The sequence below is a fragment of the Chiloscyllium plagiosum genome, unplaced genomic scaffold, assembly GCF_037043375.1.
Source record: "Chiloscyllium plagiosum isolate Xiang-an unplaced genomic scaffold, Cpla_swu_hap1 HiC_scaffold_5, whole genome shotgun sequence".
Taxonomy (NCBI): Eukaryota; Metazoa; Chordata; class Chondrichthyes; order Orectolobiformes; family Hemiscylliidae; genus Chiloscyllium; species Chiloscyllium plagiosum.
The window spans coordinates 137,077,360-137,091,663 of NW_028270143.1; the positions used below are offsets into that span (position 1 = coordinate 137,077,360).

Consider the following 14,304-nt stretch of genomic DNA (forward strand, 5'->3'; position numbering starts at 1 on the left):
TAAAAGCCCCAGGTCCTTTAACCTTTCTTCATAAGACACACCCTCCAGTCCAGGCAGCATCCTGGTAAATCTCCTCTGCACCCTCTCTAAAACATCCACATTCTTCCTATAATGAGGCAACCACAACTGAACATGATATTCCAAGTGTGGTCTAACCAGGGCTCTATAGAACTGCAGCATAACCTCACAGCTCTTAAACTCAATCCCTGCTAATGAAAGTCAACATATCACATGCCTTCTGAGCAATTCTATCAACTTGGGTGGCAACTTTGAGGGATCTATGGACATGGATTCCAAGATCCTTTTGTTCCTTCCGTCTGCCAAGAATCCTGCCTTTAACCCTGGAATCTGTATTCAAATTCCACCTTCCAAAGTGAATCACTTCACACTTTTCCAGGTTGAACTCCATCTGTCACTTCTCAGCCCAGCTCTGTATCCTGTCAATGTCCCATTGCAACCTACAACATCCCCCCCACACTATCCACCACTCCCCCAACCTTCATGTCATCGGCAAACTTACTAACCCACCCTTCCACTTCCTCATCCAAGTCATTTATAAAAATCACAAAGAGCAGAGGTCCCAGAACAGATCCCTGTGGATCACCACTGGTCACCTGTATCCATGCCTCCTTCCTTTTTGGATGAGCCGACCATGGGGAACCTTATCAAACACCTTGCTAAAATCCATGTACACCACATCTACTGCTCTACCTTCATCAATGTGTTTTGTCATATCCTCAAAGAATTCAATAAAGTTTGTAAGACATGACCTGCCCTTCACAAAGTCAAGCTGACTATCTGCAATCAAGCTATGGTTTTCCAAGTAATCATAAATCCTGTCTCTCAGAATCTTCTACAATACTTTGTGCACCATTGATGTGAGACTGACTGGTCTGTAATTCCCAGGATTATCCCTATTTCCTTTCTTGAGTAAGGGAATAACATTTGCCACCCTCCAATCATCTGGCACTACCCCAGTGGACAGTGAGGACGCAAAGATCATCACCAAAGGCGCAGCAATCTCTTCCCTCGCTTCCTGAATTAATCTTGGGTACATCCCATCTGGCCCAGAGACTTATCTATCCTCCTTCTTAACATCAACCTGTCCGAGTATATCAGTCTGTTTCATGCTGTTCTCACAAATGTCAGGGTTCTTCTCGCTAGTGAATACAGAAGCAATTATTCATTAAGCACCTCCCCTACCTCCTCCGACTCCAGGCAGCAGGTATATGGAACGAACTGCCAGAAGGAGGTGGGTGCAATTACAACATTAAAAGATATTTGGACAGATTCATCAACAGGAAACATTTAGGGGGATATGGGCTAAATGCTGGCAAATGGGACTAGTATAAATTAGGAAATCTGGTTGGACTGAAAGGTTTGTTTCCATGCTGTATGTCTCTAATTCAGTAAGTATGAGGATTCAGCATGAGGGGGAATATTCAGTGTGAGGAGGAATTCAGGAACAAGAGAAACCATGGACGATGGAGGCAGAGGAAGATCAGGAGGTGGGTGGTGTTGATAATGTGGAGGACAAAGAAAGGAAGCAGCAGGTGGTGGAGAAGAGGATGAGGGGGTGCTGGAGGTGACAATGTCATTCAACATTTTGTCCTTGCCTGACTGTTCCAAGCCATCTCATCTGTTTCTCACCCTCAGCTATTTCTGCTTCTTCAGCTAATTCCTTTCAGTTCCCCATCAGTAACCTGGACATTGGAGCTTGATGTGGAAGTTTTTCCCTCTGTCATGTTGGCTGTGGTGAGGGCGTTCTCTCGAGCAAAGGGTTTGCCATTGATTTGTTACTGCTGGCTGTATATATATATATTAAGCCGTCTCTTTGTTAGTGCTGGGAATTCAGGCCACTGTGTGAAAAATGAAGAGCAGCTTCTGTGAATGATGTGGGGACAGTGCTGTGTGCATATAGCAATGCACAAGGAGATTGGGGGGGAAAAGCTAATTAACAAACACTGAGGCTTTGTCCAACTCCAAAGAGTTTGGGAACTCAAAGTCAGCTTTTGTTGTTCACACAGAAAGGAGCATTCTTTACAAGAGATTTCCATTTCCATTTGCCAACTCACTTCATCAGGCACTAGTTAGTGTTCAGGGATCAGGGAGTAGCCTTAAGCAGCTCAGTGGGTGTGAAACTCACTGGTGAAGAGATAGCAGAGTGTCAGTGAAGTGGAGAGCTGAACTTGAATCGACAATGAACTGGGACTTCCTCGTTCACCCCCACATTACAGTGAGTGCTCTTTCCACCACTTTAGCTGCTGATTATGCTTGTCATTCAGATACAGGGGTTTTAGACAATTGCTTTAGTTTATCTTAAAGTGACTTCGGGAATGCAGCAAGCAGTGAGGAGTCTGTTAGCTGATTCAGGGGGATGTAGACTGCCTGCTGAAATGGACAGTAACAACTTGGAAAATACACTTTCCCCTAAAACCTTGCCTGCTAGGTACATGGCAGATGAAGCAACGTAAATAAAGGGAATTACATTGAAATGAAGACTGGGTGGATACTGCTGACAGTAAGTAAACAGTGGCAGACATTTAAGGAAGTACTTTATGACTCAGCAAAAATAGATCACAATAAGGAGGGATAAACCAACCATGGCTAACCAAGGAAGTTAAGGAGAGTATTAAGTTGAAAGTAAATGAATATAAGAAGGCATAAGTTAGTGATAGCCCTGAAGAAGGGGATAAATTCAGAATCCAGCAAAGGAGAAGCAAAATAATAATAAAAAAGAGAGAAAATAAATCACAAGGGCAAATTGCAAGGAATATAAAAATTGACATATTCCAAGAAGCTCAATAGTAAAGGAATTGTTTAAAAAAGGAGGTAAACAAACGATAGGTACTTATAGGCCAGTGGATGTGGTGTATCTAGATTTCGGCGTGGTGCTGGAAAAGCACAGCAGGTCAGGCAGCATCCGAGGAGCAGGGAAATCGATGTTTCAGGCAAAAGCCCTTCCTCAGGAATGGAGTTTCCAGCATCTGCAGTCTTCACTTTTGCCTTGTACCTAGATTTCCAAAAGGCCTTCGACAAGGTGCCACAAAAAGGGCAGCTGCCTAAGATAAAGATGCACAGTGTTACGGGCAATGTATTAGCATGGATAGAGGATTGATTAGCCATCAGGAAACAAAAAGTGATTATAAATGAGTGCTTTTCTGATTGGTGATCAGTGACTAGTGGCTTGCCTCAGTGATGTTTACAACTGTTTACAATTTACACAGATGAATTAGACTCGGGGACCACATGTAGTGTGTCAAAGTTTGCAGATGATACTAAGCTGAGTGCTGGATCCAAGTGTGCAGAGGACTCTGAATGTTCGCAGAGAGATATAGATTCTTTAAGTGAGTGGGCAAAGATTTGGTAGATGAAGTACAATGTGAGTAAATGTGAAGTCATCCATTTCGGTAGGAGTAACAGTAAAAAAAGGATTATTACTTGAATGGCAAAAATGCTGTGCAGAGGGATGTGAGTGTCCTTGTGCATGAATTGCAGAAGGCTGGTCTGCAGGTACAACAGGTAATTAGGAAGGCAAATGGAATTTTGTCCTTCATTGCGAGAGAGATTGAGTTTAAAACTGCGAGGTTATGTTGCAGCTGTACAAGGTGCTGGTGAGGTCACACCTGGAGACTGTCTGCAGTTTTGGTCTCCTTACTTAAGAAAGGATGTACTGGGATTGGAGGGAGTGCAGAGGAGGTTCACTCGATTGATACTGGAGTTGAGGGGGTTGGTTTATGAGGAGAGACTGAGTAGACTGGGATTATATTCATTAGAATTTAGGAGAATGAGGGGGAATCTTAAAGAAACATAAAATTATGGAGAGAATAGATAAGATAGAGGGTGAGAGGATGTTTCCACTGGCAGGTGAAACTAGGACAGGAGGATATAGCCTCAAGATTAGAGAGAGCAGATTTAGGACTGAACTAAGGAGAAAGTTCTTATGAAGATCCCCCCTGCCCCCCATCCTCAGCACATTCTACCGGGGGATCATTGAGAGTACCCTGAGCTGCTGCGTCACTGCCTGGTTCGGGAATTGCACTGTCTCAGATCGTAAGACTCTATAATAGATAGTGGTGACAGCTGAGAGGATCATCAAGGGCTCTCTCCCCTCCATTACAGGCATTTACACCACACGCTGCATCCGTAAGGCTAACAGCATTGTGGATGAGCCCACACATCCCTCACTCAAACCCTTCTTCCTCCTGCCACATGGCAGAAGATATCAAAGCATTCAGTCTCTCGTGGTCAGACTGTGCAACAGTTTCTTCCCCCAAGTCATCAGGCTCCTTAACCCTGTGTGATCACACTCTCTTCTATCTGTAATTCTTTCCATGACCGTGCAAAGGGAGTGCTGCCCTGTGCATGACTGTACTCTCATGTAGTTTGTGTTGTCCATGTAGCACCTTGGTCCTGCCTTGTTTTTACTGTATCAGTAGTATCGGGTAGAAATGACAAACACAGCTACTCCTGACTGTATTTCATTGGAGACAGTTCAGAGAAGGTTCACTGGGGATGATTCCTGGTGTGAAAGGATTGCCTCATGAGCAAAGGCTAAACTGGTTGGGCTTCTACTCACTGGAGTTTAGAATAATGAGAGGTGATGTCATTGAAACATATTGGATTTAAGGGGCTTAACAGGGTCAATGCTGAGAGGATGGTCACCCTCATGGGAAAGTCTAGGGCCAGAGGGCACAGTCTCAGAATAAAGGGGCACCAACTGAAGACGGAGATGAGGAGGAATTTTGCCTCTCAGGGGAAGGGACACTTAGGACTCTTTGTCACAAAAAGCAGTGGGGCTAGATTCCTTGTGTGTAAGGTCAATTCGATAGATTTTTGATCAGTCAGGGAATGGAGGGTTATGGGGAAAGTGGCCATGTGGACTGTCACATTACCTTGATCCTAACAGACCAGGCTTAAAGAGCTGCACAGTCTACAACTGTTCCTGTTTCTTATGCCCTTGATTCCACCAAGATTGACCCTGCGCAGTGCCCAGTCCTACATCAGATTACCCTGGAACTGGAAAGGTGTGGTCAGAAATGTGAACAACAGCTGACACTAGCTGTTTCGCACTGCTGTGGTGCAGCCAATCCACAAGGTATTTTCGTCACTAACAGGATGCTGCTGTCAAGCAATAAAGCAGTTAGTCCTCCCAATGTACTGTGATCTATGAGTTTCGGTGCCAGGGTGATGCCAGCTAACTGGACCATTTTGTCCTTGTGACTCGTGGAGTACACCAAACAAGGTGATCCATTGATAGGTAGTGTCTGGCAGCAGGAACCTTGTGCTCAACAGGTCGTGCTTGTAAGTCTCAGAGTAGTATATTGACCATTAGAGGTGATTCTGCTGTTGGAAAGCATTTACTTAATAATCCAGTCTGTGCTGCAAGTTACATCGGAGAGCTGGGCCCTCAGACTGATACAGCTTCATCATCCGGAGGGAGACTGAGTCCCAGTGAGTGGCCTGAGAATGAGTGGTGATGTGAGGAGTTCTGTGATCACGCAGCCTGGTTGTGGAACATGCTCCCTGAAAGGGCAATAGAAATTAGGAGAATGAAGAGAAATTAGCAGAAATAATTAGGGGTTTTCTGAATTGCTATCCGAGAAGTATGTGAAGCTAAAATGTTTACAGGAATATTGGCAATGGGCAGGGAGTGTGGCAACAATCTGATTGAAATCAGATTGAGCTTTGACAAAGGGTCAGTTAGACTCGAAACATCCGCTCTTTTCTCTCCTTACAGATGCTGCCAGACTTGCTGAGATTTGCCAGCATTTTCTCTTTTTTGGTTAAATTTCAAAGAGCTAGAACAGAGATAATGGATGGAGTGCCCCCTTCTGAGCTGTATCTTTCTGTGTTTCCTGTTTGGAATTAGGAAACACACTGGTGACATTGATATCAGCAAGAACCCGAGGTTGGGATTTACACATCAAACCTCATCCAGCCAGTTTGACCTGATCCAATCTCTCAAAAAAAACAGAAGTGGAAATATTGTGTGGAGCCAAAGTGTTAGCTCTTACTGTACCCCCTTTCTCTCTCTCTGAACCTGTCTGTCCAGTGACCCCCTGCCCCTGTGTCCAGTGACACCCTGCCCCTCTGTCCAGTGACCCCCTGCCCCTGTGTCCAGTGACACCCTGCCCGTGTCCAGTGACTCCCTGCCCCTGTGTCCAGTGACTCCCTGCCCCTGTGTCCAGTGACACCCTGCCCCTCTGTCCAGTGACTCCCTGCCCCTGTGTCCAGTGACCCCCTGCCCCTGTGTCCAGTGACCCCCTGCCCCTGTGTCCAGTGACACCCTGCCCCTCTGTCCAGTGACCCCCTGCCCCTGTGTCCAGTGACACCCTGCCCCTCTGTCCAGTGACTCCCTGCCCCTGTGTCCAGTGACTCCCTGCCCCTGTGTCCAGTGACACCCTGCCCCTGTGTCCAGTAACTCCCTGCCCCTCTGTCCAGTGACACCCTGCCCCTGTGTCCAGTGACACCCTGCCCCTGTGTCCAGTGACCCCCTGCCCCTGTGTCCAGTGACTCCCTGCCCCTCTGTCCAGTGACACACTGCCCCTCTGTCCAGTGACACCCTGCCCCTCTGTCCAGTGACCCCCTGCCCCTGTGTCCAGTGACACCCTGCCCCTGTGTCCAGTGACTCCCTGCCCCTCTGTCCAGTGACACCCTGCCCCTGTGTCCAGTGACTCCCTGCCCCTGTGTCCAGTGACTCCCTGCCTCTGTGTCCAGTGACACCCTGCCCCTGTGTCCAGTGACATCCTGCCCCTGTGTCCAGTGACACCCTGCCCCTGTGTCCAGTGACCCCCTGCCCCTGTGTCCAGTGACTCCCTGCCCCTCTGTCCAGTGACACACTGCCCCTCTGTCCAGTGACACCCTGCCCCTCTGTCCAGTGACCCCCTGCCCCTGTGTCCAGTGACACCCTGCCCCTGTGTCCAGTGACTCCCTGCCCCTCTGTCCAGTGACACCCTGCCCCTGTGTCCAGTGACTCCCTGCCCCTGTGTCCAGTGACTCCCTGCCTCTGTGTCCAGTGACACCCTGCCCCTGTGTCCAGTGACTCCCTGCCCCTGTGTCCAGTGACACCCTGCCCCTCTGTCCAGTGACACCCTGCCCCTCTGTCCAGTGACCCCCTGCCCCTGTGTCCAGTGACCCCCTGCCTCTGTGTCCAGTGACTCCCTGCCCCTCTGTCCAGTGACACCCTGCCCCTCCGTCCAGTGACACCCTGCCCCTCTGTCCAGTGACCCCCTGCCCCTGTGTCCAGTGACACCCTGACCCTGTGTCCAGTGACTCCCTGCCCCTCTGTCCAGTGACACCCTGCCCCTGTGTCCAGTGACCCCCTGCCCCTCTGTCCAGTGACACCATGCCCCTCTGTCCAGTGACACCCTGCCCCTGTGTCCAGTGACACCCTGCCCCTGTGTCCAGTGACATCCTGCCCCTGTGTCCAGTGACTCCCTGCCCCTCTGTCCAGTGACATCCTGCCCCTCTGTCCAGTGACATCGTGCCCCTCTGTCCAGTGACACCCTGCCCCTCTGTCCAGTGACACCCTGCCCCCGTGTCCAGTGACACCCTGCCCCTCTGTTCAGTGACACCCTGCCCCTGTGTCCAGTGACCCCCTGCCCCTCTGTCCAGTGACACCCTGCCCCTCTGTCCAGTGACACCCTGCCCCTGTGTCCAGTGACACCCTGCCCCTCTGTCCAGTGACACCCTGCCCCCGTGTCCAGTGACACCCTGCCCCTCTGTCCAGTGACACCCTGCCCCTGTGTCCAGTGACATCCTGCCCCTCTGTCCAGTGACACCCTGCCCCCGTGTCCAGTGACACCCTGCCCCTCTGTTCAGTGACACCCTGCCCCTGTGTCCAGTGACCCCCTGCCCCTCTGTCCAGTGACACCCTGCCCCTGTGTCCAGTGACACCCTGCCCCTGTGTCCAGTGACACCCTGCCCCTGTGTCCAGTGACATCCTGCCCCTGTGTCCAGTGACTCCCTGCCCCTGAGTCCAGTGACACCCTGCCCCTCTGTCCAGTGACACCCTGCCCCTGTGTCCAGTGACACCCTGCCCCACCGTCCAGTGACATCCTGCCCCTCTGTCCAGTGACACCCTGCCCCTCTGTCCAGTGACACCCTGCCCCCGTGTCCAGTGACACCCTGCCCCTCCGTCCAGTGACATCCTGCCCCTCTGTCCAGTGACACCCTGCCCCTGTGTCCAGTGACACCCTGCCCCCGTGTCCAGTGACACCCTGCCCCTCCGTCCAGTGACATCCTGCCCCTCTGTCCAGTGACACCCTGCCCCTGTGTCCAGTGACACCCTGCCCCTGTGTCCAGTGACACCCTGCCCCTCTGTCCAGTGACATCCTGCCCCTCTGTCCAGTGACACCCTGCCCCTCTGTCCAGTGACACCCTGCCCCTGTGTCCAGTGATAATGTCAGTGCTGACTTGGTCCTTGTTTTTCTCTGCAGAAGAGGAACAAACGCATTGAGAGCAAGAAGCCACCAATCGCTGAGGTGGATGTTCATGTAGAGAGTGATACGTCATTGCAGGAACCACAGAGTGAACGTTTACGAAGGAGCAAGAAAAGGAAGTCGAGGAAAGCAGTCAGCCTTGAGGATCCCTCTGCTCAACCACAGGAGGTTATGGTGTGTCTTGTTACTGTTTGTTATCACACTGTGTTCCAGTGAAAGGGAGCATTCTCTCATCACTGGGAGTTAGATCCTGGCTGTAATCTCTGAGAATGGGACTCTCCCATTATTGGACCTGGGTCTTTAAGTGCTATGAATGAATGTGTGATCGATGGGCACAGACACCCAGTGGGCAGTGATAGAGGGTTTTTGAAAGATTGATAGAGTGTAACAAGATGAATTTATTTGAGCTTGAACCATATATTTGTGGGAGAGGTCTCTAGATGTAGCTCGGAAACTGATACACTGATAGGTGAGATATAACCTGAATCCATGGGTGTGTTTGCATGTGAAGGGTCCAATTCCATGTTTTATACTCCTAAGTCCTGGGTCTTGCAACATCTTATCAGCATTCTCGGTGTGAAGCTTAATTTCTTTGGGGTGTTCGCTTCATTGGTGAACTATTTCCTTAGCTTCCTTTAGAATTTGTGTCCAATCCACTGTCAGGTATGGAATTGACGTTAATTTGGTGTCAAAACGTGGGATGTTGGAAAAACACAGCCATCAGGCAGCATCCGAGGAGCAAGAGAGTTGATGTTTCGAGCCTAAGCTCTTCATCAAGAATGTGGAGGGAGGGGGTGTGCCGAAAGGGGCTGAGAGCTAAATAGGAGGGGGTGGGTTGTGGGGGAGATAATTGGGAATGTGATGGGTAGATGAAGGTGGGGGCTAATGGTGATAGATCGGAGTGGAGGGTGGAGTGGATAGGTGGGAAAGGTGATGGACAAGTAGGACAGGTCAAGAGGGCGGTGCCGAGTTGGAAGGTTGGATCTGGGATAAGGTCGGGGGGATGGAGATGAGGAAACTGGTGAAATCCACATTCATCCCGTGTGGTTGGAGGGTCTCAAGGTGGAAGATGAGGCGGTTGTCCTCCAGGTGTTGGGTGGTTAGGGTTTGGCGGTGGAGGAGGCCCAGGACTTGCATGTCCTTGGAGGAGTGTGAGGAAGAGTTAAGGTGTTTGGCTACAGAGCGTGGGGTCATTTTGTGTATGTATCCCCGAAATGTTCTCTGAAACGTTCTGCAAGTTGGTGTCCTGTCTCCCCAATGTAAAGGACACACACACACTATGACAGTTCTTGATTCATCTGTCCTTGGGATCTTGAGGTTTTCCTTAATCACCAGTTTTATAAACAGCTGGAGTGAAGTTTGTTCATTGAGAGTAACTTGTGAAGTCCCATTGCTGATGGCTGTGTTGTGACCGTCCGGGGACATTGTTTCCAGCCCTTGCTATATTTTCTGCCCACAGTCATTACATAGGACATACAGAGTGAAAGGGTAATAATTGGTTAGACACGAGACCGCAAACAATTTAACAAAACATAGATCATAAGCCCTTGTCTGATACTTCTTCTGTACAGGCCAAATGATCTCCCCCTTGGTGACACTTGGATAAATCTATTCCTCTTGTAGTATCATTCATAACAATTACATGAGTCAGTGTAACTCATTACGTGAGTTACTTAACAACATCCATGTACTTCCATGATATTTGTCAATGTTGTGAACCTTCCTCAGAGGACAGACATTCTCATCACCATGTTGGGGAATGCGCAGGACTGCTCCAATGAAATATCTTCCTTTATGTTGTCATCACAGATACCGAGTAGGGGATGGCAAGGTGGCTCAGTGGTGAACACTGCTGCCTCACAGCGCCAGGAACCCAGTTTTGAATCCAGCCTCGGGAGACTATGTGGAGTTTACACATTCTCCTCGTGTCTGTGTGGGTTTCCTCTGGGTGCCCTGGTTTCCTCCCACTGTCCAAAGATGTGCAGGTTAGGTGAATTGGCAATGCTAAATTACCAAATTACCCATGGTGTTCAGGGATGTGTAGGTTAGGTGCATTAGTTGGGGTAAATGTAGAGCAGTCAGGTAGGGGAATGGATCAGGGTGGGTTACTCTTCGGAGGGTCGGTGTGGACTTGTTGAGCCAAAGGTTCTGTTTCCACACTGTAGGGATTCGGTGATTAGTACCCGTTTGGATAATGGATAAACTCCTGAAGTGAGATAAGGGCATTCTTTCAACTGTCCGTTTTCTCAATTGTTCATCTGGAACCCAGTCAGGCACCTGATGAGTGTCTAGTTGAAACAAGCTAATACTAATCATTCCTGAAGAAGGGCTCATGCCCGAAACATCGGTTCTCCTGCTCCTTGGATGCTGCCTGAGCTGCTGCGCTTTTCCAGCAACACATTTTCAGCTCTGATCTCCAGCATCTGCAGTCCTCACTTTCTCCTCTAATTCTAATCAAGGTTAATATTTAACTAGCATAACTAGTGCATGTCCCAGTTTGTGCTTTTCCTTGGTGATGTTGGCTATGTGATCAGTAATCAGATTGGTTGTGTCCTGGAGGACTTTTAGAAGCTTAATAGACTTTAGAGATATTGCAACGATTCCTGCCCTAACTGACTAGTCTTTGCTGGTCCCAGGAGCTCCTCAGTATCATTATTCACAGGTTCTTCTGTAGAGACTGTATCTAAGAGTCAAGATCCCTAATATTGTTGGGGATTTGGAGATGCCGGTGTTGGACTGGGGTGTACAAAGTTAAAAATCCCACAACACCAGGTTATAGTCCAACAGGTTTAATTGGAAGCACACTAGCTTTCGGAGCGACGCTCCTTCATCAGGTGGTAGTGGAGGGCTCAATCCTAACACAAAATTTATAGCAAAAATTTGCAGTGTGATGTAACTGAAATTATACATTGAAAAATTGATTGTCTGTTAAGCCTTTCATCTGTTAGAATACAGTGATAGTTTCACTTCTTTCATGTGTAAATCACAAAACCTTTTTTTTAAAGTTGCATTCTCGGGTTAGCTGTTAACAATGGTGATAGCTAGACAATATGTTGAAGGTGTTGGCCCCCTGTGTTCTCTGTCTATGACCTGATGTTTAGATTGATTCTAATCTAAAAAGTAAGATAACAAGAGTTTTATATAAATTCATGCAGTTTTTGAGCTCAGAGTTCTACATGAATGCATGCAGTTTTTGAGCAAAGTACAATGTAACTCTGCAAGTACAAATTCACCCCACAAAATATATGTGTGCATGTGGGTCTTTGTCTGTCTGTGTGTGTGTGTCTGTCTGGGTTGGGGGTTGAGTGTGAGAAAGTATGTGTGTGTGTGTCTGTCTGGGTTGGGGGTTGTGAGTGTGAGAAAGTATGTGTGTGTGTGTCTGTCTGGGGTGGGGGTTGTGAGTGTGAGAAATTGTGTGTGTGTAGTGAGTGCGTTGTTGGCGACGCACTTGTCATTATCGCTGGGCTATTTATCCAGAGAAAGTGAGGACTGCAGATCAGAGCTGAAAATGTGTTGCTGGAAAAGCTGCTGCCTGACCTGCAGCGCTTTTCCAGCAAAACATTTTCAGTATTTATCCAGAGACCCAGCTAATGTTCTGGATATCCTGGGTTCAAATCCTGCTAAAGCAGATGGTGGAATTTGAATTAAATAAAAAGCTGGAATTAAGAATCTAATGATGACCATGAATCCATTGTCGATTGTCAGTAAATTCACTAATGTCCTTTAGAGAAGGAAATCTGCCATCCTTACCTGGTCTGACCGACATGTGACTCCAGACCCACAGCAATGTGGTTGACTCTCAACTGCCCTCTGGGCAGTTAGGGATGGGCAATTAAAACTGGCTTCATCCCGTGAATGAATAAAAAATAATATTAAGGATATCAACTGTTGCATATTCGACACTGGATAATTCTGACAAGCCTCACTTTTTCCTTAAGTTGATCTCAGTCTAACTGTCTTTGGAGAAGGTAGGTAAACAATTGCTTGTTGGTGGGTGAGCACCATTCAGGTATTTGTATCTCAGGTTAATGACTAAGTGTACATACCTGTTCCCTGAAACAGAAAGAACAAATTCCCCTGTTTCAGCTAATCTTGCTTCCTTGATATGCGTTGTGTTTGACTGCACTTGGGGCCCAAGGTGGGAGGATTGGTGTGGTGGGGTGCTGGAGTGGCTTTGATTTGATTTGATTTATTATTGTCACATGTACCAAGATACAGTGAAAAGTATTGTTTTGCAGACAAACCATACCTTACTGAAGTACATCAGGGTAATAGAACAGAATGCAGAATATAGTGTTACAGAGACTGAGAAGGTGCAGAGAAAGATTAACTCTAATATAAAAGAGGTCTGTTCATAATTCTGAGTTAAAAATCACACAACACCAGGTTGTAGTCCAACAGGTTTATTTGGAAGCACTAGCTTTCAGAGCCCTGCTGCTACATCGGGTAACTAGTGGGACAGCATCATAGGACACAGAATTTAGAGTAAAAGATCATAGTGTTATACAACTGATGCAATATATTGAACAAACGTTTTAGCTTTGTCCACCCCAGTCCAACACTGGCACCTCTACGTCATAATTTTGATAACAGTGGGGAAGAAACTGTTCTTAAATTTGTTGGTACATGTTTTCAAATATTTGTATTTTCTGCCCAATGGACGACAGTGTAAGAGAGGGAAACCAGGGTGGGAGGGGTCTATGATGATGTTGGCTGCTTTCCTCAGGCAGCAGGAAGTGTAGACGGTGTCAATGGATAGAAGACTAATTTGTGTGATGGACTGGGCTGTGTTCACAACTCTCTGTAATTTCTTGTGTTATTGGGCAGAGCAGTTGGTACACCAAGTTGTGATGCATCCGCATAGAATGGGCGGCACGGTGGCACAGTGGTTAGCACTGCTGCCTCACAGCGCCAGAGACCCGGGTTCAATTCCCGCCTCAGGCGACTGACTGTGTGGAGTTTGCACGTTCTCCCCGTGTCTGCGTGGGTTTCCTCCGGGTGCTCCGGTTTCCTCCCACAGTCCAAAGATGTGCAGGTCAGGTGAATTGGCCATGCTAAATTGCCCGTAGTGTTAGGTAAGGGGTAAATGTAGGGGTATGGGTGGGTTTCGCTTCGGCGGGTCGGTGTGGACTTGTTGGGCCGAAGGGCCTGTTTCCACACTGTAATATAATCTAATCTAATGCTATTATGGTGCATCTATAAAAATTGGTAAGAGTCATTTTTTTAGATTTCATTAGATTACTTACAGTGTGGAAACAGGCCCTTCAGCTCATGCTGAATTTCCGTAGCTTCCTGAGGCTTGGTTTTGTTTTACATAGAACATAGAACATAGAAGAATACAGCGCAGTACAGGCCCTTCGGCCCTCGATGTTGCGCCGATCCAAGCCCACCTAATCTACACTAGCCCACTATCCTCCATATGCCTATCCAATGCCCGCTTAAATGCCCATAATGAGGGAGAGTCCACCACTGCTACTGGCAGGGCATTCCATGAACTCACAACTCGCTGAGTAAAGAACCTACCCCTAACATCTGTCCTATACCTACCACCCCTTAATTTAAAGCTATGCCCCCTTGTAATAGCTGACTCCATACGTGGAAAAACATTCTCACTGTCGACCCTATCTAAACCCCTAATCATCTTGTACACCTCTATCAAGTCACCCCTAAACCTTCTTTTCTCCAATGAAAACAACCCCAAGTGCCTCAGCCTTTCCTCATACGATCTTCCTACCATACCAGGCAACATCCTGGTAAACCTCCTCTGCACCCGTTCCAGTGCCTCCACCTCCTTCCTATAGTATGGCGACCAAAACTGCACATAATACTCCAGATGCGGCCGCACCAGAGTCTTATACAA

General features: G+C 48.0%; 1 protein-coding gene across 1 annotated transcript in view; it reads left to right on the forward strand.

Moving 5' to 3' along the window:
• Nucleotides 1–14,304, forward strand: part of LOC148150045 (uncharacterized) — a 67,326-nt gene that overhangs the window by 12,039 nt on the left and 40,983 nt on the right. Inside the window, exon 3 of the mRNA XM_087987778.1 lies at nt 8,442–8,618. Coding sequence (XP_087843904.1) covers nt 8,442–8,618 — 177 coding nt within the window. The remainder of the gene's footprint in view (nt 1–8,441; nt 8,619–14,304) is intronic.